This window comes from Podarcis muralis, chromosome 1, assembly GCF_964188315.1.
Source record: "Podarcis muralis chromosome 1, rPodMur119.hap1.1, whole genome shotgun sequence".
NCBI lineage: Eukaryota > Metazoa > Chordata > Lepidosauria > Squamata > Lacertidae > Podarcis > Podarcis muralis.
In genome coordinates this window covers 6,389,019-6,413,602 of record NC_135655.1, presented here as the reverse complement: position 1 = coordinate 6,413,602, position 24,584 = coordinate 6,389,019, and the positions used below count along the sequence as shown (strand labels likewise).

The following is a 24,584-nucleotide window of genomic DNA, read 5'->3' as shown; positions in this document are numbered from 1 at the left end:
CGTTTTTTTGATGTTGAGCTTCAGACCATATTTTGCGCTCTCCTCTTTCACCCTCATTAAAAGGTTCTTTAATTCCTCCTCACTTTCTGCCATCAAGGTTGTGTCATCTGCATATCTGAGGTTGTTTATATTTCTTCCGGCGATCTTAATTCCAGCTGGGGATTCATCCAGCCCAGCCTTTCGCATAATGCATTCTGCATATATGTTAAATAAGCAGGGAGGCAATATACAGCCTTGTCTTACACCTTTCCCACTTTTGAACCAATCAGTTGTAGTTAGCATCCCTAAAAAGACGTCAGGGAATGGTTAGCTTTGTTGTTCTTTTGCAGTTTCAATCATTTATCATCAAAAGTATATTTAATGACCACTCTTCATCCTTGTGGAAGGGATTTCAAAACGGCAGCCCCCCTAGCTCGTGTGAATGCACCACCAGCCTTGACACCCAAGTGGGAGATTTCCTATCGAGCATCCCAACGACACCCGGAAATGTGGCTTCCACTTCGTTAGACTGTGCCCCCTTTACTCTCCCCATTCCGCCGCCAGCCTCAACTCTTCGCCCAGCGACGGCGGTGGGGTGTCTCCCGCATTGCCTGCCGAACCTAGGGGCGGCGAGGAGAAACGAGGGGCGCTTGTGGCTCTTCAGACAAACAACAACAACTCTGTGGAGTTAAGGAGAAGACGTGCGGAAAGAAACGAGGGCGTCATAAATAACCCCCGGGATCAGGCGGCATGTGGGGCAGCCTGAAACGCGCCTGCTGAGGCGAAAGGCCCCCGCCCCGCCAGCCATTCAGCTCAGCGCGCCACCCGGTGAAGAAAGCCCCCTCCCCTTTTCCCAAACTGGCATTTATTGGGGTTTTGCCTCCTCTTCTTCCTCCTCGTCGTCGTCCCGAGAGCAGCCGCCGCGATGCCGCTTTACGAGGGCCTCGGGAGCGGCGGCGAGAAGACCGCGGTGGTGATCGACCTGGGCGCGGCCTTCACCAAGTGAGAGGCGTCCCTCGATTTATTCCCCCCCCCGCCTCCTTCTTCCTCTGGGCGTCGCCGACCCTCCCCGCCCCCCTCTCGCTTATTTGTTGTTGTTGTTATTGCCCTCTCCGCCCCCTCCCGTTAATAATAATAACAACACAGTGGTACCTCGGATTACAGACGCTTCAGGTTACAGACTCCGCTAACCCAGAAATAGTACCTCGGGTTAAGAACTTTGCTTCAGGATGAGAACAGAAATCGCACGGCGGCAGTGGGAGGCCCCATTAGCTAAAGTGGTGCTTCAGGTTAAGAACAGTTTCAGGTTAAGAACGGACCTCCGGAATGAATTAAATACTTAACCCAAGGTATCACTGTAATAATAATAATAATAATATTTTATACCGCCCTTGATCCATAGATCTCAGGGCAGATCACAGCATAAAAATACAAGATATAAACACAAAACTACGTGATGTGTTGACGTCTCTCCTTTTGCAAGATGATGTCATATTTTTGCCTTTCGCTCCTATTTACTCCCAGGAGGGATGTCGCAGACCTGGAAATTTGGTTTTGGTTTGGTTTTGGTTTATTTCTAGGCCGCTTTTCATTCAAATGAATCAAAAAGGGCACTAAGTAAAGGAGGGGGGTTATTGGGCTGTTGCTTTTATTTGGATTATGTATTTTGTGGTTTTATATTTTGATTTTATTCTGTGAACCGCCCTGAGACCTCCGGGTATAAGGTGGTATATTAATACAGTGGTGCCTCGCAAGACGAAATTAATTCGTTCCGCAAGTTTTTTCTTCTTGCGAGTTTTTCGTCTTGCGATGCACGGTTTCCCATAGGAATGCATTGAAAATCAATTAATGCGTTCCTAGGGAAATCGACTTCAGACCAGGTCCGGGGACAGTCTGTCCCCCGACCTCTTCTGAAGGCTGGGGGGGGGGGACAAGGGCTTTTCTTCCCACCCCCAGCATTTTAAAAAACCCCGGGACAGCGGAGGGCTTTTCCGCTGTCCGGGGCGATCTTAAAATGCTGGCGGGCGGCATTTTAAAATCGCCCCAGGACAGCGGAGGACTTCTCCGCTGTCCGGGGCGATTTAAAAGCCCCTGGGAAGGCAGGCAGGGGGGACAAAGACTTTTGCCCCCCGCCAGCCTTCAGAAGAGGTCTTCTGAAGGCTGGCGGGGGGCGAAAGTCTTTGTCCCCCCTGCCTGCCTTTAAAAGCCCTCCCGGGAGAGCGGAGAAACACGCGGCGTTTCTCCGCTCTCCCGGGAAGGCAGGCAGGGGGGACAAAGACATTTGCCCCCCACCCTCCTTCAGAAGAGGTCCAGGACCTCTTCTGAAGGCTGGCGGGGGCGAAAGTCTTTGCTCCCCCCCGCCTGCCTTCAAAAGCTGTCCGGCCAAGGCTTCGCGGACCTCTCCGCAAGCAGCGGCAGCGCTGCCGCTGCTTGTGGAGAGTTGCCGGCATGCCGAAGCCTGCGCGCGCTGAGATCAGCGCGCCCAGGCTTCGCGGACCTCTCCTGCCTTCAAAAGCCGTCCAGGATAGCGGGAAGCGCTTCCCTGCTATCCCGGACTGCTTTTAAAATGCTGGCGGTGGGGAGCAAAGCCTTTCGGCCCCCGCCAGCCTTCCTGGACCTCTTCTGAAGGCCGGAGGGGGGGGGGAAAGGCTTTGCTCCCCACCGCCAGCATTTAAAAGAGGTCCCCGGAGATTTCCCTATGGGCTTTCGTCTTGCGAAGCAAGCCCATAGGGAAATTCGTTTTGCAAAGCGCCTCCAAAACGGAAAACCCTTTCGTCTAGCGGGTTTTCCGTCTTGCGAGGCGTTCGTCTTGCGAGGTACCACTGTACCTGTTGTTATTATTATTAGCAGTAGTAGTAGTATCACCCTGAGATGATATGTATTTTGTGGTTTTATATTTTGATTCTATTCTGTGAACCGCTCTGAAACCTCCAGGTATAGGGCGGTATATAAATTCAATTATTATTATTAAAAAACAGCAACAAATAAATTGATGCATGTATGTATGTTCGCATGCTCGCTCTCCAAAACGCCATAATGTGATTTTACAAACTTCTATCACGCTGCCTCTCACTCGCCTTTTCTCCAAAATTAAAAAAAAAACGAGTTCTGCTGCCTTTACCAAAGACACTGTGGGTTGCTGGCTAAAAGCATTTTCTTCTCTTGCCAATCCAGACAAAGTTCTTTGGAATGGGTTGGTATATTTATAGAAATACACACATTTACTATTCAATCTTAAAATTCCAGGTGTGGCTTTGCAGGCGAAACAGGGCCAAGATGTGTTATCCCTAGCGAAATAAAGAAACCTGGAATTTCAAAGGTAGGCCCCCCTTTTTTTTGTTTAAACGGCTGACTTTTGCTGTATATTAAAAGCTTATTGAATGCAAATCCATTTAAGGTATTTTATCTGTGGCAACTTCTATAACGCTAACATTAATTTTTCTTTAGTATTATTGTTATTGTGTCCTGAGAAGATTATAATCTGAAGTTCAACGCTGGGAACGAAATGGAGGAAAGACAGGGAAGCAAGATTTAGTTGTTTTGGTTGCTTGAGTTCATTAACGAAAACATCCCGCCATCATCCATCTACAATAAATAAAACATAAAAAATGGCTGGGCCTTATTTTTGAAATAAGTTGAAATAAGTCCTGTGTTCGACAGATTTATCTGATGTAATACCTTCTCTATCAATATCTGTATAATTACTGGGACAAGTGATGCTGCATTTCTGTGTAAGTTGCTGAGACCTCCTCATAGGATAGGATGACTGATGTAATACCTTCTCTATCAATATCTGTATAATTACTGGGACAAGTGATGCTGCATTTCTGTGTAAGTTGCTGAGACCTCCTCATAGGATAGGATGACTGATGTAATACCTTCTCTATCAATATCTGTATAATTACTGGGACAAGTGATGCTGCATTTCTGTGTAAGTTGCTGAGACCTCCTCATAGGATAGGATGACGTCATGTGCTCTTAAACTGCTGTAGCCATAAATACAAGGGGTTGAAGGATGTGCTTAAGCTCTCTGGGGTCTTGCGAATAATCCTCCTAGCTAAACACCAGTTGTCGGGTGGCAGTAGTGACATTGGATGGCATCTTACCCTAAGCAAGGCGGACTGGACTAGGAGATGAGAGAGAGACTGAGGAGGAGGCACTTTGTTAGCTAGACCAGTATTGGGCTGCTTGCATAGGGGTCTTGCACAGGAAAAAGTTCACTAGGTTCCCACTAGATTACAACTATCGAGAAAGAAACCTGTTGTTATTTTTGAAGCTAATTCAGTATGTGTGATGACGATGTTAAAACTGTTTCAAATGGACTTCTTTCACAGCCTGTCAAAGTTGTTCAATACAACATCAATACAGAGGAGTTATATTCGTACCTGAAGGAGTTCATCCACATGCTATACTTCAGGTAGGATATGCCGCTGTAATGACTTTTCCTCTAACAAGTGATTGACTAGGAAATGGATTGCTTAGGTATCCTGTTGCAATACAGTACCATAATGGTTGTATCAAGCATTATAAAGTCTACATCCGCATTTGAATTGTACATAATTTGGTGTTGCATCTGTGAAGAGGCTCCCAGAATTGGGAGGTGGCTGCTCTTAGTGTTGAGCTCAGATTGTCTGTGTAAAACAGGTAAGAGGCACCTCAAAGACCATTCTGACCTTCAGGACTCTTTGAATCATACGTAGCCTAAGACACAGGAATTCTGTGCTTTGGCTTGTACGTTAAACTAAGCCAGAATGGGCTGGAACCTTGTATCAGGAATTGGAAACTGGATAATATTGGACCCACCCGTCCCCTGCAAGCCAGTCACCTGTCAAGTCACCTGACATCACAACGACAGTGTTTCTAGAAGAAAAATGTCCATCTGCAATGCAACTTGAACCCAAAATGTGTCTGAAGACAAAATAACAGACTCCTGCAGGCAGCAAACCCAGGCAGCAAACCACCTCGACAGCACTAGGGAGTTTCCTACTAGAAACTCCATAGTGCAGCTAATCTAAATCTGGCTCACTGTCAAGAGTCGATCAGTCAGCAAGTCCTGCTAGTAAACTAGCTTTCAGGAGTTCATTTGGAAGTCCTGATTGTTCCTTCGTGGCAAAATCTGTGCATTGCTGCATATGATATAAGGTGTGGGGCAGGTGGGCATGATTTGGGTAGGGGCGACTGCCTCGCAAGCCATATTGGGACCAGTGCTGGGTCTTATTCGGCCCACAAGCCAAAGTTTCTCCGCCCATGCCTTATGAAGAGCTTAATTCCAAAAGGGGCTTGAGTCAGTTTTGACCAGCATTCCATTTGGAAGAAAATTATTTCTGGTTAGGGCCTTTTTTAAATGCAAACACGATTGTCAAGGCTTGCTAATAATGACATGGGCCCTAAATTTATACAAGATTTTTTACTTTGTATTGGTAGGACTCACGGCAACATCTACAGGTCAAAATTGGGTTTTTTGTCAAAATTGACTTAAGCACCTTTTGGAATTAAGCTCTTCATAAACAATGAGGAAAATGTCCTGTCTCAGAAAGGTCATAGCAACTTTAAAGAGCAACATAATCTGTTTTCCGGCCTGTAAGTAAGGGAAGGCAGGGTCTCCTTCCTCATATTTTTCTGTGCCAAGAGGCATCGTTCCAACATGTGACTCTGCCCACTCTCCCATTCCATTCCAGTCCCATCCATACAACATTATTTCTGGCTCCCGTTGGTTTGTTAATTAGCTGTGCAGTCCTGTCTACAATGAAGTGAGTCCCACTGTGTTCGAAGGGATTGAATCCCATATAGCTTTACAATGGATTGCAGCATATGTTGAGTGACTATGGAAATCACCAGTCTTGACCGGGGGTGATTTATTTTACAAGAAGAGGTGCCAGCTGTTGATTCTGCTTTCTGGTCTCATCCATTCACTTTTCAGGCACTTGCTGGTAAACCCCCGAGACCGCCGTGTTGTGATTGTGGAGTCTGTACTGTGCCCTTCCCATTTCAGAGAGACGCTTACAAGGGTTTTGTTCAAATACTTTGAGGTAATACATTCCAGACGTCTGCTGCAGCTGCCTGTCTACTTGTCTAGGTTTCTTGGCTTGCTGGTGGGGAAAGCAGCTGTTGAGCTCACCTGGGCTTTTCAGTAGCTGCTGTATTAACAGTTGAATAATGGCCAAAGCCTGGATCTCGGTTCAGTTCCACGGCAGCACCTGCAAAGCAGTCCCCTTAAAAATGGAGTTTAGCAGGATGGCCAGGTGCTGGACACCTGCCTTCTCAGTTCCAACATGAACCTGCTGGGTGGTGCAGCCTAGAACCATCTATCTGCCCCAGTGGTCCTTATGGAGCATCCTCACTCGCAAAGTTTTCCATACTGAGCTGAATAGGCAGGGCAGACAGGTATTCGCAGAGCTAGTCAAAGGAAAGAGGAAGCTCTAGTGAGCAACGGGGAGATTTGTGTATACATCAGAGCCCTTGCACCTGCAGAGGAGTGCTGAATTATTATGATGATTTACAAATATAAAACCATCTACATAATCAAAAGACACAATTCGATCAAAACATTAAAATGAATATCCATAGTTAAAATATGCAGCAAGCCCATTGAAACAGCACGGTGGTTAAAACAGGATCTTCAGGTCAAGAGATCAGGGGAATGCTTGTCTAAACAGCTGTGTCTTCCAAGAGCCGGCGGAATGCCAATACCGATGGGGGCCACTCATATTTCGGCAGGGAGGGCATTCCACAACACTGGCGCCACCAGTCCAAAAGCCCAGCTCTGTTATCACAAGGGCAGCTTTCTCCAACTTGGTGTCATAAGCACCCCAGGCTACAAACGCTCTTAAGGTCCCATCTGCACTATATGTCCAACCCAGTGTCCTACCACTTTAAACATGTTGGCGGCTTCCCCCAAAGAATCCTGGGAGATGTAGTTTTATGTGGGTGCAATTCCCATAGTGATTTAACAATCACTCTTCCCAGGGAATTCTAGGAATTGTAGCTCTGTGCGGGAAATGGGGGTCTCCTAACAACTCCCATCTCCCATAGAAAACTACAGCCCCAAGGATTCTTAGGGGGAAACCATTGCTGTCTAAAGTGGTGCTGCATTAAATGTATCATGCAGATGGGACTTAGCTCTCTCTTTCAAATACATCTAAAGGGAAAAGCAGTAGCCTGTCTCACTGCATGATGGTTATTTGAACATGAGAGCTCAAGATGGTAAAATATGGTACTATAGTCATACCTCAGGTTACACACGCTTTGGGTTGCATGATTTTGGGTTGCGCACTACACCGAACCCGGAAGTACCAGAACTGGTTACTTTGGGTTTTGGTGCTTGCACATGCGCAGAAGCACCAAATCGCAACCCGTGCGTGCGCACACGCGGCGCGGCAGGTTACGAACACTGTAGGTTGCAAACGTGCTTCCCACACGGATCACGTTCGCAACCCGAGCGTCCACTGTATAGAAATTTCTAGAGTTTTATAAGCCCATATCCTTTTGAACCTTAGCTGCCAGTTGCCTCAGAAAGGCAGGTGCTTGATGCTTCCAGACCTTCTAAATTCTCTTGCAATGTGTTCAGCTTGTCACCTCTGTGTTCCTTCCAGGTTCCTTCGGTGCTCTTTGCCCCAGGCCACCTGATGTCTCTCCTGACCCTTGGGATCAATTCTGCTATGGTCTTGGATTGTGGCTATACAGAAAGCATGGTGCTCCCTGTATCTTTTTTTTTTTACCCTCCGGTGTCACTACTTCAGGAGGAAAACATTAATCAAGGCATCGAACTCGCACAGTCAACCTACTCAACGGGAGGCCTGCTTGTCTCATGTCTGTCTTTGCCAAACTTTCGGAAGACCCTTGATTCTTACCCATGCTGGCCTTATGAGGTCACACTTGCTTCTGCAACATGCTTTCATCACAATTCCATTCCTTTCTGTCTCACATTCTCCCCCTTTCCATATCGTGAATACAAAAAGATAGTTGAAACAAAATAAAAAAAATCCTTCCGGTAGCACCTTAGAGCCCAACTAAGTTTGTTATTGGAATGAGCTTTCGTGTGCATGCACACTTCTTCAGATACACTGAAACAGAAGTCACCAGACCCTTATATATAGGAAGAGGGTGGGGAGGGGTAGTACTCAGAAGGGTGGTGGGATTGGCTGATAGGTGTGGTAAACCTGTTGACGACTGTTAACGACTGCAGTTGGGCTTACATTAAAAAGCAATGGGTGAGATGGCTAAAAATAGGAGAACATTCTATACAAGATCTCAAAGTAGCTGTCTTATTACAAAAGAATTTCAGAAATAGACTGGGAAGAGAAGTTGCTGAATTGCAACTTATTACCAAACTTAAAACCATGGAGAGACCTGGTCTGAATAGAGACATTGGATTCTTATCTCATTATACATGATAAAGCCATCTCGGCCATCTCACCCCTTGCTTTTTCCTGTAAGACCACGAAAGCTCATACCAATAACAAACTTAGCTGGTCTCTAAGGTGCTACTGGAAGGAATTTTTTTATTTTGTTCCGACTATGGCAGACCAACACGGCTACCTACCTGTAACTAAAACAAAAAGATAGTGTGTCACAGGACTGCATCCAGCCCTCCAAAAGACATTTCTCAAGCTTTTGGAGCGCTCAGGGCTGTGGTATTTGGAGCCAAACAATATAAGTTTGTCTTCTTGCCTCTTTGGCCCATTTGACTTGTCATTTGACTGAATGGAGAAGGAAGCAGCTGTTAGAAAGATGGTGCGTAAGTGTGGTTCTTGTACCTGGTTGGTTTATCATAAATACTATTCATGGTTGGTTTATCATAAATACTATTCCTGGTTGGTTTATCATAAATACTATTCATGTGTATCTGAAGAAGTGTGCATGCACACGAAAGCTCATACCAAGAACTAACTTAGTTGGTCTTTAAGGTGCTACTGGAAGGAATTTTTTTTTGTTTTTACTATTCATGAAACATCCTTAGCTGCTTGCAGATCTATGAAGGAATTCCAGTTCTGAACTGCTGGGGGGCGCTACCATTGGGAGGAAAAGCCATTCACAAGTAAGTTGACAGCAATTATTTTCGCAAAGTTGGATGGGACCTTGTGGGTCATCTAGTCCAACCCCCTGCAATGCAGGAATCTGAACTAAAGCATCCATGACAGATAGTCAGCCAGCCTCTGCTTAAAAACCTCCAAAGAAGGAAAGTCCACAACCTTCCATTCCACTGCCAAGCAACTCTTACTGTCAGAAAGCTCTGCCTGATGTTTAGTCTCCTTTCTTGTAATTTGAATCCACTGGAACAGGAGAAAACAAGCTTTCTCCATCTTCCACGTGAACGTCCCTTTAGATATTTGTAGATGGCTCTCATATCTCCTCTCAGTCTCCTCCTGCCCAACTCCTCCTTCCGTTCTTCATAAGGCTTGGTTTCCAGACCCTTTAGCATTTTGGTTGCCCTCCTCTGCACTCATTCCAGCTTGTCAATATCCTTCTTAAATTGTGGCGCCCAGAACTGGACACAGTATTCCAGGTGTGGTCTGACCAAGGCAGAACAGAGCAGTACTATTCCTTCCCTTGATCTGGACGCTAGACTTCTGTTGATGCAGCCTAGAATAGCATTAGCTTTTTTTTTTGCTGCTCATAAGGAGAAAGATTTTCCACCAGTCCTCCAAGCATGACATCTGAAATGTGTGAGCATCCTCCAGTTGCCTTGCAGGCCTTTGTGGAATAGTTAACACTGCCTGGCGGTGAGCCACTGTCCGTCTCATAAATACTAGGAACAGAAAGTTGGAAATGGCTTGTTGTGCGTATGCATCGTGTTGCCTGAATGCTATTTTTTGCTAAATCACCTTTTTTGCAATCCTTTAGAGAACTGGAGTACCAGCTGCTGGAGCAAAGCACTGTGGATACAGGAACCACCAAAGGACAGAGCCTTCCCTCGGTGATGGGTAACTATTATTACAATTAATGAGAGGCGGGTGTTGCTTATTGGAATTGTTCAGAGGAGAATGGGCTAAATCCCCTCTCCTCCCATTCAATTTTTTTAAAATACAGTTTTTATTAAATTTTCTGTTTTACAATTTCAGATAAACATTTTACATACTTGAAATATCAATGACTTCCCTTCTGTTTCCGTGGTTCAGATTGCATATCTTAAATCCCTGCATATTTTACAAAAACTATACCAATTTTCCATTATTACATCCATCAAAAATTATTTACACTGTTGAATTAATCTTAATGCTGCCAGCATTTTCATCTGTACACAATTATTTTCCATATATACAGTAAACGTTTTACAATCTTCTTTAAACGTGTGTTCTTCTTGTTCTCTTATTCTACAGCTAAAGCTCCCAAAATTAGAATATCGTGGAAAAGTTCATTTATTTCAGTAATTCAACTTAAAAGGTGAGACTAATATATGAGATAGACTCATGACATGCAAAGTGAGATATGTCAAGCCTTTATTTGTTATAATTGTGATGATCATGGCGTACAGCTGATGAAAACCCCAAATTAACTATCTCAGGAAATTAGAATATTAAGTGAAATCAGCAAAACAAGGATTGCAAATAGAGCAATATTGGACCTCTGAGAAGTAGAAGCATATCTCGCTTTGCATGTCGTGAGTCTATCTCATATATTAGTTTCACCTTTTAAGTTGAATTACTGAAATAAATTAACTTTCCCACAATATTCTAATTTTTCGAGTTGCACCTGTATATGTTAAGTCTGCAATCTGTGCATATTCCATCGGCTTAAGTTGCCAATCTTCTTTAGTTGGGACCTCGCTCATTTTCCACCTCCCATCCGATTATTGTTACTACAAGAAAAGTAGAAAGCGAACCTTTTCAAGTTAGAAAAGGGAGTGTCAGAAATGGTTCATGAATTTTTATTGCCCCTAAGAAGCAGTGATCCACATGCATTACTGAATCTGTTGGTTTCCAACCATGAGCATGTTGGTTGAAAACATAAAAGAGCCCTTCTGGACTTTTTCTCTTGCTTATTTCAGACCAAAGGATCATCTAATCCTTTTCTCACAATGGCGGTCTCTGGGAAGCCTCAAACTGGGCCTGAGGACAATATTCAGCAACAATATTTCCTGCTCTGCTGCATAATTGGGGGGGGGGGCTGTTATCAGGTGTCTGCAGCATGAGGCGCAAAGTTGCACACACTGCAGTTGTCTTGTTGCTGCAGAGAATACAGTGGTACCTCGCAAGACGAATGCCTCGCAAGACAACAAAAAAATCGCAAGACGAAAGGGTTTTTTGTTTTTTGAGCTGCTTCGCAAGACGATTTTCCCTATGGGCTTGCTTCACAAGACGGAAACGTCTTGCAAGTTTGTTTCCTTTTTCTTAACACCGTTAATACAGTTGCGACTTGACTTCGAGGAGCAACTCATAGCACGCGGTGTGGTAGCCTTTTTTGAGGTTTTTAAAGACTTTGGTGATTTTTGAAGCTTTTCCAAAACTTTCCCGACACTGTGCTTCGCAAGACGAAAAAAATCGCAAGACAGCAAAACTCATGGAATGAATTAATTTCGTCTTGCGAGGCACCACTGTATGTGTTTTTAATAATTGGATTATTCTGAAGGATTCTTCCGCTTATTTGTACTAAATTCTAAGTGCATTCTGTCTTTGGGTGCTTACAGTTCTGTTGATGCTGTTTGAGCAAAACCTATTTTATCTGTAAGCCGCCTTGAGTCCCTGTAAGGGAAAAGGGTGGGGTATAATCATCATCATCATCATCATCATAATCCTGTATTTTAGGTTCTGTTCCAGAAGACATTGTAGAAGACATCAAAGGTAAGATGGCTGCCTTCATACAAATCTTTGCTTTCCTTTCATCCAGAAATCCCCATCTTTGGAGCTATGAAATAGATTGGAGAAAGGTTGAGTTCAGTGGGACTTATTCCCAGGAAAGGGAGCGCAGATTTGTAAACTTCGCAAGGCAATTTCCACCTTCCATTTCAGTGGAGGGAGCAAACCATTCCTAAAATGGATTGCCTTGATTTTAATAGATTGCCTCATTCTTGCTGGTATAATCTTAATATTTACAACGAGATAAAGGTTTCATTTTTTGAATAATAATTTTTCAGAGTAGTATTTACAGTCATACCAAAAATTACTGATTTGGTTATACTATTAGAAATGCATTGACAGATAATTATGAAATTATTGTGAGGTTTAATAAGTTAACTGTATTTGGACAACTTTTCTGCTGTACTTTATTCGAAGGAGAAAAGTAATCATTTCCTTAATAACTATTTAAATAATTTATTTAACTAAAACAATAACATTATAGCATATGTATCCATGTTTGTTAACTGATGTGGTTAAACAATTAAAACAACAACAACAACTGAGTTTTAGCACACATAAAAAACTTAAAACAAATCCTTATTTCCTGATGAATAGCCTTTGGACTATAATGTAACTTAAATAGAAAACTATCTTTAGAATGATTTTCCCTGCAAAAGCATTTAATTTTAAAAATCCAATTTAAATTTTAAAAATCCGATTTAAATTTTAAAAAATCCAATTTAAATTTTAAAAAATCCATTATATATATATATATATATATATATATATATATATATATATATATATATATATATGCTTTCGTAGATTTTCACGGGTACAGGAATGCAGGTTTTGGTGTCCTCGGGTATCTTCCCGTGTAAAAGTTGGGGTGTCTAGGCGACGTTTCGACGAGGTCTCACTCGTCATCTTCAGGCAGGTGCTTTCGGCTTCTTGTTACTGGAACAGAGCAGGATCTCAGTGTTTGAGTTCCTATAAATACTGTTGAGGAGGTGTGGCCTCCAATGTTTTGGGCAGAGAGGAAGTTCCTAGGCTAGTGTGCCTTTTCTTCTTTTGTTCCTTAATTGCTTGAGGGATATCTTGAGTGATTTCTTGAGTGATATCCTGAGTACCACTTAGGTGGGTCATTAGGTGTGGATTAGTTGCTAAAGCCTTTGTGTCTTGACCTCTTGAACTTTGTGAAGAGTTTTTCTGAGAAGATGGGTGTACTACATTTAGTTGTGCTCTGGCTTGGCTTCGTGTATAGGGGCGAGCTGTGGTTTTGTGGCCTGTGCCAGCCAGATCTGTGTAGGGATTGCAGGGGGGTGCAGCATCCGGAGGTGCCACCATGGTTTGGCTACTGGATGGTGTCTGTAATTTATCTGTGGAGAGGGTCTGGGTTTGGGTCTGGTGTGGTTGATTGGTGATGGCGTTCTGTGTGCCTCTGGATCTGGTGTCAGTTTTTGTGGGGAGGGCTAATTTCCAGATGTCTGGCAAGCGGGATGTGTCGTCACGCTTGTTCATGTTGTGAGGGTGTTTCTCTATCTCGATGGCTTCCATGATTATTCTCTTGTGGTGATGTTCCATGTTAGAGAGCAATTTGGAATCTGCAAAATTAATTTCGTGTCCTGTTTCTTTCATGTGTTGGAAGAGAGAGGAAGTTTTTTCTTCTTTTTTGACGGCATTCTTGTGTTCTGCGATACGTGCATTTATTCGTCTGTTTGTTTGTCCAATGTACGTGGCTGGGCAGACTTTGCAGGGTATTTCATAGACCCCTTGGTTTTCCAACTGGATTTTATCCTTGGGGTTTCTGAGGATATTGGCTATTTTTTTGGTTGGCGCAAAAGGCTGTTTTGATATTGTGTTTATGGAGGATTTTGCTAATTTTATCTGTAGTGCCCTTGATATAAGGAAGGAGGGCCATGCCATTGTTTTCTTCTGTGTCTTGGTTTTTGGGGGGTGTTTCTTTTTGGATTAGCTTCGTAACCCTGTTTTGCTGGTATCCATTGGCAATTAACACATTTGAGAGATTCTGTAACTCAGTTGTCAAGTGGTCTTTGTCAGCCAGGCGTTTGGTTCTGGAGATGAGAGTCTTGGCTACGGAGTTTATTTGTGCAGGGTGGTGGTGTGATTGTGCATGTAAGTAGCGGTTGGTGTGTGGTTTTTTCCGGTAGATAGTGTGTCCTAGGGAGCCATCAGGTTTTTTGTAGATTAGGACGTCAAGAAAGGGGAGTTGGTTGTTGGCTTCTATTTCCATAGTGAATTGTATTTTGGGGTGTAGGCTGTTGAGATGTGTGAGGAAGCTGTCCAGTTTTTCCTTCCCGTGTGGCCAAATTACAAAGGTGTCGTCAACATATCTGAGCCAAAGTTTGGGTTTGTGTTCTGACTTGTCTAAAGCATTGGTTTCAAAGTGTTCCATGTACAGGTTTGCGATGACCGGTGAGAGGGGTGATCCCATAGGTGCTCCTTCTATCTGTTTGTATCTTTGTCCATTGTGGATGAAGTACGTGTTGGTTAGGCAGTGGTTGGTCAGGTCCAAGATGTATTCGGGGGGATTGTATTTGTTTTGAATGGCTGTCAAGGCTTCATTAATGGGCACTTGTGTGAAGAGAGATACAACATCGAAGCTCACAAGTAGGTCATTGGGATGTAGGTTTTGCTTCTTTATTGTTTCTATGAACTGGAAGGAGTTTGGAACGTGTGAAGAGATGGATTCTGCATAGGGCTGGAGTTGCTTGGCGAGAAATTTAGCGAGATTTTGTAGAGGTGAGCCTATGGAGCTGACTATTGGTCTGAGTGGTGTTCCTTCTTTGTGTATCTTGGGGAGGCCGTAGAGTTTGGGGCATCTGGATGATTTTTCTCTGGGGATGATTCTTAGCTGGATTTCTTCACTGATAGGAGAGGCTTTTATTTTGGATTTGGTGGTTTTTTCCAGGTAGGTGGTGGGATCTGTTTTTATAGGTTGGTAGGTAGGGTCTTGGAGTAGATTTGATAGTTTTGCTTGGTAGTCCGATGTGTTCATCACAACAGTGGCATTACCTTTGTCTGCTGGGAGAATGATTATGTTGTTGTCTTTCCTCAGGTTGGTGAGTGCTTTCTGTTCTTCTTTGTGTAAATTGCTTCTGGGTGGTTTGCTGGAGCAGAGGATGTTGGTGACTTCAAGTCTGATTTTATTGGCTTCATCTGGGTTGATTTTGGTTAGGCTAGCTTCGACTCCGCATATGATGTTTTCCGTGGGGATGCGTCTCGGGGCGACTGCAAAGTTGAAACCTTTGGAGAGTACTTTGGTTTCAGTTGAGGTGAGGATCCTGTCTGATATGTTATGTACTGTTTGTTTCATGGGTTGTTGTGGAGGGTGGCTGGGCTTCTGGCGTTTCTCTAGTTTGTGGAGTTTGTTGGTATGTGTGTCTGTCTTATGTGAGGTCTCCGTTTCAGCTCTCCAGACGGCTAGTTGTTTGCATTTGTCCCAGAGTGCAGGGTGGATTTTGTTACAGAGTTTGAGGTGAAGAGTGAGCAGATCTTTGTTGGTTTGGTTTAGTAGGTATCTTTTCTTGTGTAGTTCGTTTCTGATTAGGGATAGTTCAGTTCGTTTCAGGATCCTTTCGGTAGCTTGGGTTTTAGAGTGGAATTTAAGTTGGAAGCTTGTGGGAATTAAGTTGTTGTCTCGGCAGTTGCGTAGGAACAAGAGATCACATAAGATGGTGGCTCTTCGGATTTCTAGTTTCTCGTAGGTTCTTGTCAGCTGGAAGGTTTCCTCCCCGTAGAGGTGAGATATTTGCTTTCGTAGATTTTCACGGGTACAGGAATGCAGGTTTTGGTGTCCTCGGGTATCTTCCCGTGTAAAAGTTGGGGTGTCTAGTTGGGGTGGCTGACGTTTCGACGAGGTCTCACTCGTCATCTTCAGGCAGGTGCTTTCGGCTTCTTGTTACTGGAACAGAGCAGGATCTCAGTGTTTGAGTTCCTATAAATACTGTTGAGGAGGTGTGGCCTCCAATGTTTTGGGCAGAGAGGAAGTTCCTAGGCTAGTGTGCCTTTTCTTCTTTTGTTCCTTAATTGCTTGAGGGATATCTTGAGTGATTTCTTGAGTGATATCCTGAGTACCACTTAGGTGGGTCATTAGGTGTGGATTAGTTGCTAAAGCCTTTGTGTCTTGACCTCTTGAACTTTGTGAAGAGTTTTTCTGAGAAGATGGGTGTACTACATTTAGTTGTGCTCTGGCTTGGCTTCGTGTATAGGGGCGAGCTGTGGTTTTGTGGCCTGTGCCAGCCAGATCTGTGTAGGGATTGCAGGGGGGTGCAGCATCCGGAGGTGCCACCATGGTTTGGCTACTGGATGGTGTCTGTAATTTATCTGTGGAGAGGGTCTGGGTTTGGGTCTGGTGTGGTTGATTGGTGATGGCGTTCTGTGTGCCTCTGGATCTGGTGTCAGTTTTTGTGGGGAGGGCTAATTTCCAGATGTCTGGCAAGCGGGATGTGTCGTCACGCTTGTTCATGTTGTGAGGGTGTTTCTCTATCTCGATGGCTTCCATGATTATTCTCTTGTGGTGATGTTCCATGTTAGAGAGCAATTTGGAATCTGCAAAATTAATTTCGTGTCCTGTTTCTTTCATGTGTTGGAAGAGAGAGGAAGTTTTTTCTTCTTTTTTGACGGCATTCTTGTGTTCTGCGATACGTGCATTTATTCGTCTGTTTGTTTGTCCAATGTACGTGGCTGGGCAGACTTTGCAGGGTATTTCATAGACCCCTTGGTTTTCCAACTGGATTTTATCCTTGGGGTTTCTGAGGATATTGGCTATTTTTTGGTTGGCGCAAAAGGCTGTTTTGATATTGTGTTTATGGAGGATTTTGCTAATTTTATCTGTAGTGCCCTTGATATAAGGAAGGAGGGCCATGCCATTGTTTTCTTCTGTGTCTTGGTTTTTGGGGGGTGTTTCTTTTTGGATTAGCTTCGTAACCCTGTTTTGCTGGTATCCATTGGCAATTAACACATTTGAGAGATTCTGTAACTCAGTTGTCAAGTGGTCTTTGTCAGCCAGGCGTTTGGTTCTGGAGATGAGAGTCTTGGCTACGGAGTTTATTTGTGCAGGGTGGTGGTGTGATTGTGCATGTAAGTAGCGGTTGGTGTGTGTTTTTTTCCGGTAGATAGTGTGTCCTAGGGAGCCATCAGGTTTTTTGTAGATTAGGACGTCAAGAAAGGGGAGTTGGTTGTTGGCTTCTATTTCCATAGTGAATTGTATTTTGGGGTGTAGGCTGTTGAGATGTGTGAGGAAGCTGTCCGGTTTTTCCTTCCCGTGTGGCCAAATTACAAAGGTGTCGTCAACATATCTGAGCCAAAGTTTGGGTTTGTGTTCTGACTTGTCTAAAGCATTGGTTTCAAAGTGTTCCATGTACAGGTTTGCGATGACCGGTGAGAGGGGTGATCCCATAGGTGCTCCTTCTATCTGTTTGTATCTTTGTCCATTGTGGATGAAGTACGTGTTGGTTAGGCAGTGGTTGGTCAGGTCCAAGATGTATTCGGGGGGATTGTATTTGTTTTGAATGGCTGTCAAGGCTTCATTAATGGGCACTTGTGTGAAGAGAGATACAACATCGAAGCTCACAAGTAGGTCATTGGGATGTAGGTTTTGCTTCTTTATTGTTTCTATGAACTGGAAGGAGTTTGGAACGTGTGAAGAGATGGATTCTGCATAGGGCTGGAGTTGCTTGGCAAGAAATTTAGCGAGATTTTGTAGAGGTGAGCCTATGGAGCTGACTATTGGTCTGAGTGGTGTTCCTTCTTTGTGTATCTTGGGGAGGCCGTAGAGTTTGGGGCATCTGGATGATTTTTCTCTGGGGATGATTCTTAGCTGGATTTCTTCACTGATAGGAGAGGCTTTTATTTTGGATTTGGTGGTTTTTTCCAGGTAGGTGGTGGGATCTGTTTTTATAGGTTGGTAGGTAGGGTCTTGGAGTAGATTTGATAGTTTTGCTTGGTAGTCCGATGTGTTCATCACAACAGTGGCATTACCTTTGTCTGCTGGGAGAATGATTATGTTGTTGTCTTTCCTCAGGTTGGTGAGTGCTTTCTGTTCTTCTTTGTGTAAATTGCTTCTGGGTGGTTTGCTGGAGCAGAGGATGTTGGTGACTTCAAGTCTGATTTTATTGGCTTCATCTGGGTTGATTTTGGTTAGGCTAGCTTCGACTCCGCATATGATGTTTTCCGTGGGGATGCGTCTCGGGGCGACTGCAAAGTTGAAACCTTTGGAGAGTACTTTGGTTTCAGTTGAGGTGAGGATCCTGTCTGATATGTTATGTACTGTTTGTTTCATGGGTTGTTGTGGAGGGTGGCTGGGCTTCTGGCGTTTCTCTAGTTTGTGGAGTTTGTTGGTATGTGTGTCTGTCTTATGTGAGGTCTCCGTTTCAGCTCTCCAGACGGCTAGTTGTTTGCATTTGTCCCAGAGTGCAGGGTGGATTTTGTTACAGAGTTTGAGGTGAAGAGTGAGCAGATCTTTGTTGGTTTGGTTTAGTAGGTATCTTTTCTTGTGTAGTTCGTTTCTGATTAGGGATAGTTCAGTTCGTTTCAGGATCCTTTCGGTAGCTTGGGTTTTAGAGTGGAATTTAAGTTGGAAGCTTGTGGGAATTAAGTTGTTGTCTCGGCAGTTGCGTAGGAACAAGAGATCACATAAGATGGTGGCTCTTCGGATTTCTAGTTTCTCGTAGGTTCTTGTCAGCTGGAAGGTTTCCTCCCCGTAGAGGTGAGATATTTGCTTTCGTAGATTTTCACGGGTACAGGAATGCAGGTTTTGGTGTCCTCGGGTATCTTCCCGTGTAAAAGTTGGGGTGTCTAGGCGACGTTTCGACGAGGTCTCACTCGTCATCTTCAGGCAGGTGCTTTCGGCTTCTTGTTACTGGAACAGAGCAGGATCTCAGTGTTTGAGTTCCTATAAATACTGTTGAGGAGGTGTGGCCTCCAATGTTTTGGGCAGAGAGGAAGTTCCTAGGCTAGTGTGCCTTTTCTTCTTTTGTTCCTTAATTGCTTGAGGGATATCTTGAGTGATTTCTTGAGTGATATCCTGAGTACCACTTAGGTGGGTCATTAGGTGTGGATTAGTTGCTAAAGCCTTTGTGTCTTGACCTCTTGAACTTTGTGAAGAGTTTTTCTGAGAAGATGGGTGTACTACATTTAGTTGTGCTCTGGCTTGGCTTCGTGTATAGGGGCGAGCTGTGGTTTTGTGGCCTGTGCCAGCCAGATCTGTGTAGGGATTGCAGGGGGGTGCAGCATCCGGAGGTGCCACCATGGTTTGGCTACTGGATGGTGTCTGTAATTTATCTGTGGAGAGGGTCTGGGTTTGGGTCTGGTGTGGTTGATTGGTGATGGCGTTCTGTGTGCCTCTGGATCTGGTGTCAGTTTTTGTGGGGAGGGCTAATTTCCAGATGTCTGGCAAGCGGGATGTGTCGTCACGCTTGTTCATGTTGTGAGGGTGTTTCTCTATCTCGATGGCTTCCATGATTATTCTCTTGTGGTGATGTTCCATGTTAGAGAGCAATTTGGAATCTGCAAAATTAATTTCGTGTCCTGTTTCTTTCATGTGTTGGAAGAGAGAGGAAGTTTTTTCTTCTTTTTTGACGGCATTCTTGTGTTCTGCGATACGTGCATTTATTCGTCTGTTTGTTTGTCCAATGTACGTGGCTGGGCAGACTTTGCAGGGTATTTCATAGACCCCTTGGTTTTCCAACTGGATTTTATCCTTGGGGTTTCTGAGGATATTGGCTATTTTTTGGTTGGCGCAAAAGGCTGTTTTGATATTGTGTTTATGGAGGATTTTGCTAATTTTATCTGTAGTGCCCTTGATATAAGGAAGGAGGGCCATGCCATTGTTTTCTTCTGTGTCTTGGTTTTTGGGGGGTGTTTCTTTTTGGATTAGCTTCGTAACCCTGTTTTGCTGGTATCCATTGGCAATTAACACATTTGAGAGATTCTGTAACTCAGTTGTCAAGTGGTCTTTGTCAGCCAGGCGTTTGGTTCTGGAGATGAGAGTCTTGGCTACGGAGTTTATTTGTGCAGGGTGGTGGTGTGATTGTGCATGTAAGTAGCGGTTGGTGTGTGTTTTTTTCCGGTAGATAGTGTGTCCTAGGGAGCCATCAGGTTTTTTGTAGATTAGGACGTCAAGAAAGGGGAGTTGGTTGTTGGCTTCTATTTCCATAGTGAATTGTATTTTGGGGTGTAGGCTGTTGAGATGTGTGAGGAAGCTGTCCAGTTTTTCCTTCCCGTGTGGCCAAATTACAAAGGTGTCGTAATTTGTAATTTCCAGACATCTGGAAATTAGCCCTCCCCACAAAAACTGACACCAGATCCAGAGGCACACAGAACGCCATCACCAATCAACCACACCAGACCCAAACCCAGACCCTCTCCACAGATAAATTACAGACACCATCCAGTAGCCAAACCATGGTGGCACCTCCGGATGCTGCACCCCCCTGCAATCCCTACACAGATCTGGCTGGCACAGGCCACAAAACCACAGCTCGCCCCTATACACGAAGCCAAGCCAGAGCACAACTAAATGTAGTACACCCATCTTCTCAGAAAAACTCTTCACAAAGTTCAAGAGGTCAAGACACAAAGGCTTTAGCAACTAATCCACACCTAATGACCCACCTAAGTGGTACTCAGGATATCACTCAAGAAATCACTCAAGATATCCCTCAAGCAATTAAGGAACAAAAGAAGAAAAGGCACACTAGCCTAGGAACTTCCTCTCTGCCCAAAACATTGGAGGCCACACCTCCTCAACAGTATTTATAGGAACTCAAACACTGAGATCCTGCTCTGTTCCAGTAACAAGAAGCCGAAAGCACCTGCCTGAAGATGACGAGTGAGACCTCGTCGAAACGTCGCCTAGACACCCCAACTTTTACACGGGAAGATACCCGAGGACACCAAAACCTGCATATATATATATATATATATATATATATATATATATATATAAAATCATTGGTTTTTTTCCACCCTGCTCAGTGTAATATGCTCAAACCGGCCTGCTCCAGTGAGTAACCTGACTGCTGAATTCTGTGCTAGCTGAAGTTTCTGAAGAATCTTCAGAGGCAGCCCCATATATAAATGCATTGCAGTAATCCAGCCTAGAGGATACAGAGCATAGACAACAGAAGTTAAGCTATCCCTCTCCAGATATGAGCACAGCTGGGCCACCTGCCGAAGCTGATGGAAGGCACATTGCAACAGTGAGGCCACCTGGTCCTCAAGCGACATGCTAAGAGCAGGCAACCTCCCATCCGTACGCCCATTAAAAGGACTGTATAGACCAGCAGTTCTCAACCTGTGGGTCCCCAGATGTTGTTGGACTACAACTCCCATCATCCCTAGCTAGCAAGGCCAGAGCTCAGGGATGATGGGAGTTGTGAGTTGTAGTCCAACAACTGAGGAACCACAGGTTGAGAGCCACTGGTATAGACTGTTAGGCTGAGAACAGTTCTGAAACCATTTCTGCTCGTCTCCAAAGTTCGCACCTGTTTCGTGAGCGACCTCCAGCGGGGGCTGAAAATCCAGGCGGCGAAATTCAACCTCGACGGCAGCGCTGAGGTATGTGAGGAAGGAGCTGGATTTCCCCATTCAATAAGAATGAACTTGATTGCCTTCTCTTTCGCTTTTCGCCTTCTGACAGCCTCTCTTCTATTGCAGCGCCCCACTCCACCTCCAGACGTGGACTATCCGTTGGACGGGGAGAAGATTTTGCACGTGAACGGAGCAATCAGGTTAGATAAAAAATAAATTTTTTTCTCTTGATTTCCCCCTCTAAAAACTAGGTGTGCCTTATGGTCCGGTGCGCCTTATGGAGTGAAAAATACGGTAGTTTTATCCTGTGTTCTAGTAGTACGAGAGAGAGATAGAAAAACGCCGCTCTCTTTTGACTTAGAATCATAGAATCATAGAGTTGGAATAGACCACAAGGGCCATTGAGTCCAACCCCCTGCTGTGCAAATGTGGCGGCTGCTATCCAAAACATTGTCATCCCTGACGGCTCAGCCGGCAGCCTTGTAATCCCGCATAGCCAAACAGAAGGAGCAACAAACTTTGCCCTGTGGGGGTGTCCTAATGTCAATTTTGCCCCTTCGGTTTTTCAGCTGGGAGGAGTTGGGTGGCGTCTTCTGATCCCTTGTTCTAAGTCTGGATTACTCAAAGCCTCCGTTTGCTTCTTTCCAACAGGGATTCTGTCGTCGAAATACTCTTTGAGCAGGACAACGAAGAAAAATCGGTGGCCACTTTGATCCTGGATTCACTGGTTGAGGTACCGTGGTTGGCAATTTTCTTCTCTTGGTTCCTCCCACTCCGCCAGGGATGAATCTCGCACCCCCACCATACAGAGCGCACTCACCCTGCAAACTAGCTGGCCCTTCTGTCCAGGAGCAGAAGATAAGCTTCCTTAGCAAAGCTACAGTGAACCTCCTGGCAGCCACGCAGTTTCAGTCATGTTGTCTGCCAATCCTCTGGTTGATCTGCTCCACTCCCTGCCATCTGCTGCCCACTTTCCCTCCCTGCCCCCCCCCCCCCCCAGATCACTATATCGCTAAACACACAGGGACATTGTGGTGAACCTGCAAGCTGCACACCAGCCCTTGTTGAGCCCGTGGCCTGAGTGAATCATTTTCTCTCCCTCCTTTCTCTGCCAGTGCCCGATAGACACCAGGAAGCAGCTGGCTGAGAACTTGCTGGTGATTGGCGGCACCGCCATGTTGCCAGGATTCCTGCACAGATTAATGGCAGAGATCAGGCACCTGGTGGAGAAGCCCAAGTATAAGGAGACGCTGGCATCCAAGACCTTCCGAGTGCACACGCCACCAGCCAAGCCCAACTGCGTGGCCTGGTTAGGAGGTAAGTCTGAGACATCTGTGAGTTAACTTTGGGATTCTTTGAGGGGCTCACAACTCGAGAACGGGGCCTCCTCTGCAGTGGCTCCCTGTCTGTGGGATGCTCTCCCCAGGGAAGTCTGCCTGGTGCCTTCATTATACACCTTTAGGCGCCAGGCAAAAACATTCCTTTTTAACCAGGCCTTTGGTTGAGCTGATCAACATCCTGTACCCTTTTAAAATGTGGCTCTGTTTTTTTTTGGGGGGGGGCATTATGGGTGTTAGGATATTCTTTTTCCACTTTAAGAACAGATGTGTGGATTGTTGTATGTCACATGTCTGTTTACACTCCAGCACAGCTTGCTGGGAACTTCCATTTTGTGTATAGCTATTGCTTGGAAATGAAGGGGAGAAGACATGTTTTTCCTTTCGTCCTGATGTACGATGAATAAACAGCTTGTAAATATGCTCACGCAGCCGTCTCCTGCCACTTCTGTTGCGCAGTGTTATTTACTCTGCTGAGTGTGGGTGCTCCAGCTTCTGAAGGCTTCTGAAGCTGTGGGTCGCAGTTTCATGCTGATCCAAGGACTGGAGATCCGCCCAGCTTACCGGTCGGTGATCTGGGGCCAGCTGGGGGCTGGCAAATTCCCCCTGTTTCGTTGGCTGCATCCCAACAATTGGGTTATTGTTTTTACTTTGATTTTATACATTGTGATCTTTTACGTTGTGTGTACGTTTCCGAGCACAATTCAAAGTGTTGGTGCTGACCTTTAACTGCCTCAGTCCAGTATACCTGAAGGAGTGTCTCCACCCCCATTGTTCTGCCCGGACATTAAGGTCCAGCTCCGAGGGCCTTCTGGCGGCTCCCTCGCTACGAGAAGCCAGGTTACAGGGAACCAGACAGAGGGCCTTCTCGGTAGTGGCACCCGCCCTGTGGAATGCCCTCCCACCAGATGTCAAAGAGAAAAATAACTACCAAACTTTTAAAAGACATCTGAAGGCAGCCCTGTTTAGGGAAGCTTTTAATGTTTAATATGTTATTGTATTTTAGTGTTCTGTTGGAAGCCGCCCAGAGTGGCTGGGGAAACCCAGCTAGATGGGCAGGGTATAAATAATAAATTATTATTATTATTATTATTATTATTATTATTATTATTATTATTATTATTATTATTATTATGTGAGACCCCTGAGACCTCCGGGTTTAGGGCGGTATATAAATTCAATTAATAATAACAACTACAACAACAACAGCAACAACTCCAGCCCTGAGTCCATACGAAGATCGATCCAGAGGTGCTGCATTGCCCAAGTTCGAATGAAGCCCAATGAAACAAATGCTTCTTGTCCCAAGAGTCTCTAATTCCTGCTTTCTGTTCCGTGTTACAGGAGCAATCTTTGGAGCCCTCCAAGACATCCTGGGCAGTCGTTCTGTGTCGAAAGAATACTACAACCAGACAGGCCGCATCCCTGACTGGTGCTGCCTCAATAATCCTCCATTGGAAATGATGTTTGATGTTGGGAAAACACCCCCGCCCCTGATGAAAAGGGCCTTTTCCACAGAGAAGTAGGAGTCTGGCTGAGACATGGGTCTTGTTTGCATTGTGGCACTTCCTCCCTCCCTTCTTCCCTTCTCCTGAGGATGGACTGTGATGGAGCTGGAAGCACACATTCAAGCAAGCCAGCCAGGGTCCAATTCTGGAGCAGTAGACAAGCTATCAGCCACTTCCGCTTCCCCAACTTAAGATGATACCCCAGTGATAATGTTTATTTATATGTACAGTCATTACAAGGGCCTGAGCTTTCAACCTTTGCTGTTATTTAAAGCATTCTAAAACTTGTCAGAACCTGAAACCACACTTCCAGTGTTCTCGGCCAAACTCAATGTAACGTTTTATTTTACAGTAGTTCATTAAAATGTGCAATTTATCAGTATTTGTGCGTGTGTGTTTTCTCCACCCATCCTCCTAGAGTAAGCTTT

At 44.8% G+C, this 24,584-nt stretch overlaps 1 protein-coding gene across 1 annotated transcript; it reads left to right on the top strand.

Moving 5' to 3' along the window:
• Positions 1 to 791: 791 nt before the first annotated feature.
• On the top strand, positions 792 to 24,538 carry ACTR10 (actin related protein 10). Its single transcript, XM_028728473.2, has 13 exons — positions 792 to 981; positions 3,226 to 3,298; positions 4,314 to 4,396; positions 5,900 to 6,008; positions 7,572 to 7,679; positions 8,949 to 9,016; positions 9,823 to 9,902; positions 11,724 to 11,759; positions 21,259 to 21,338; positions 21,438 to 21,511; positions 21,963 to 22,044; positions 22,427 to 22,628; positions 23,993 to 24,538. The coding sequence occupies exons 1-13, from the start codon at positions 905 to 907 to the stop codon at positions 24,172 to 24,174; spliced, it is 1,254 nt and encodes a 417-aa protein (XP_028584306.2). The 5' UTR covers positions 792 to 904; the 3' UTR covers positions 24,175 to 24,538.
• The last annotated feature ends 46 nt before the right edge of the window (positions 24,539 to 24,584 follow it).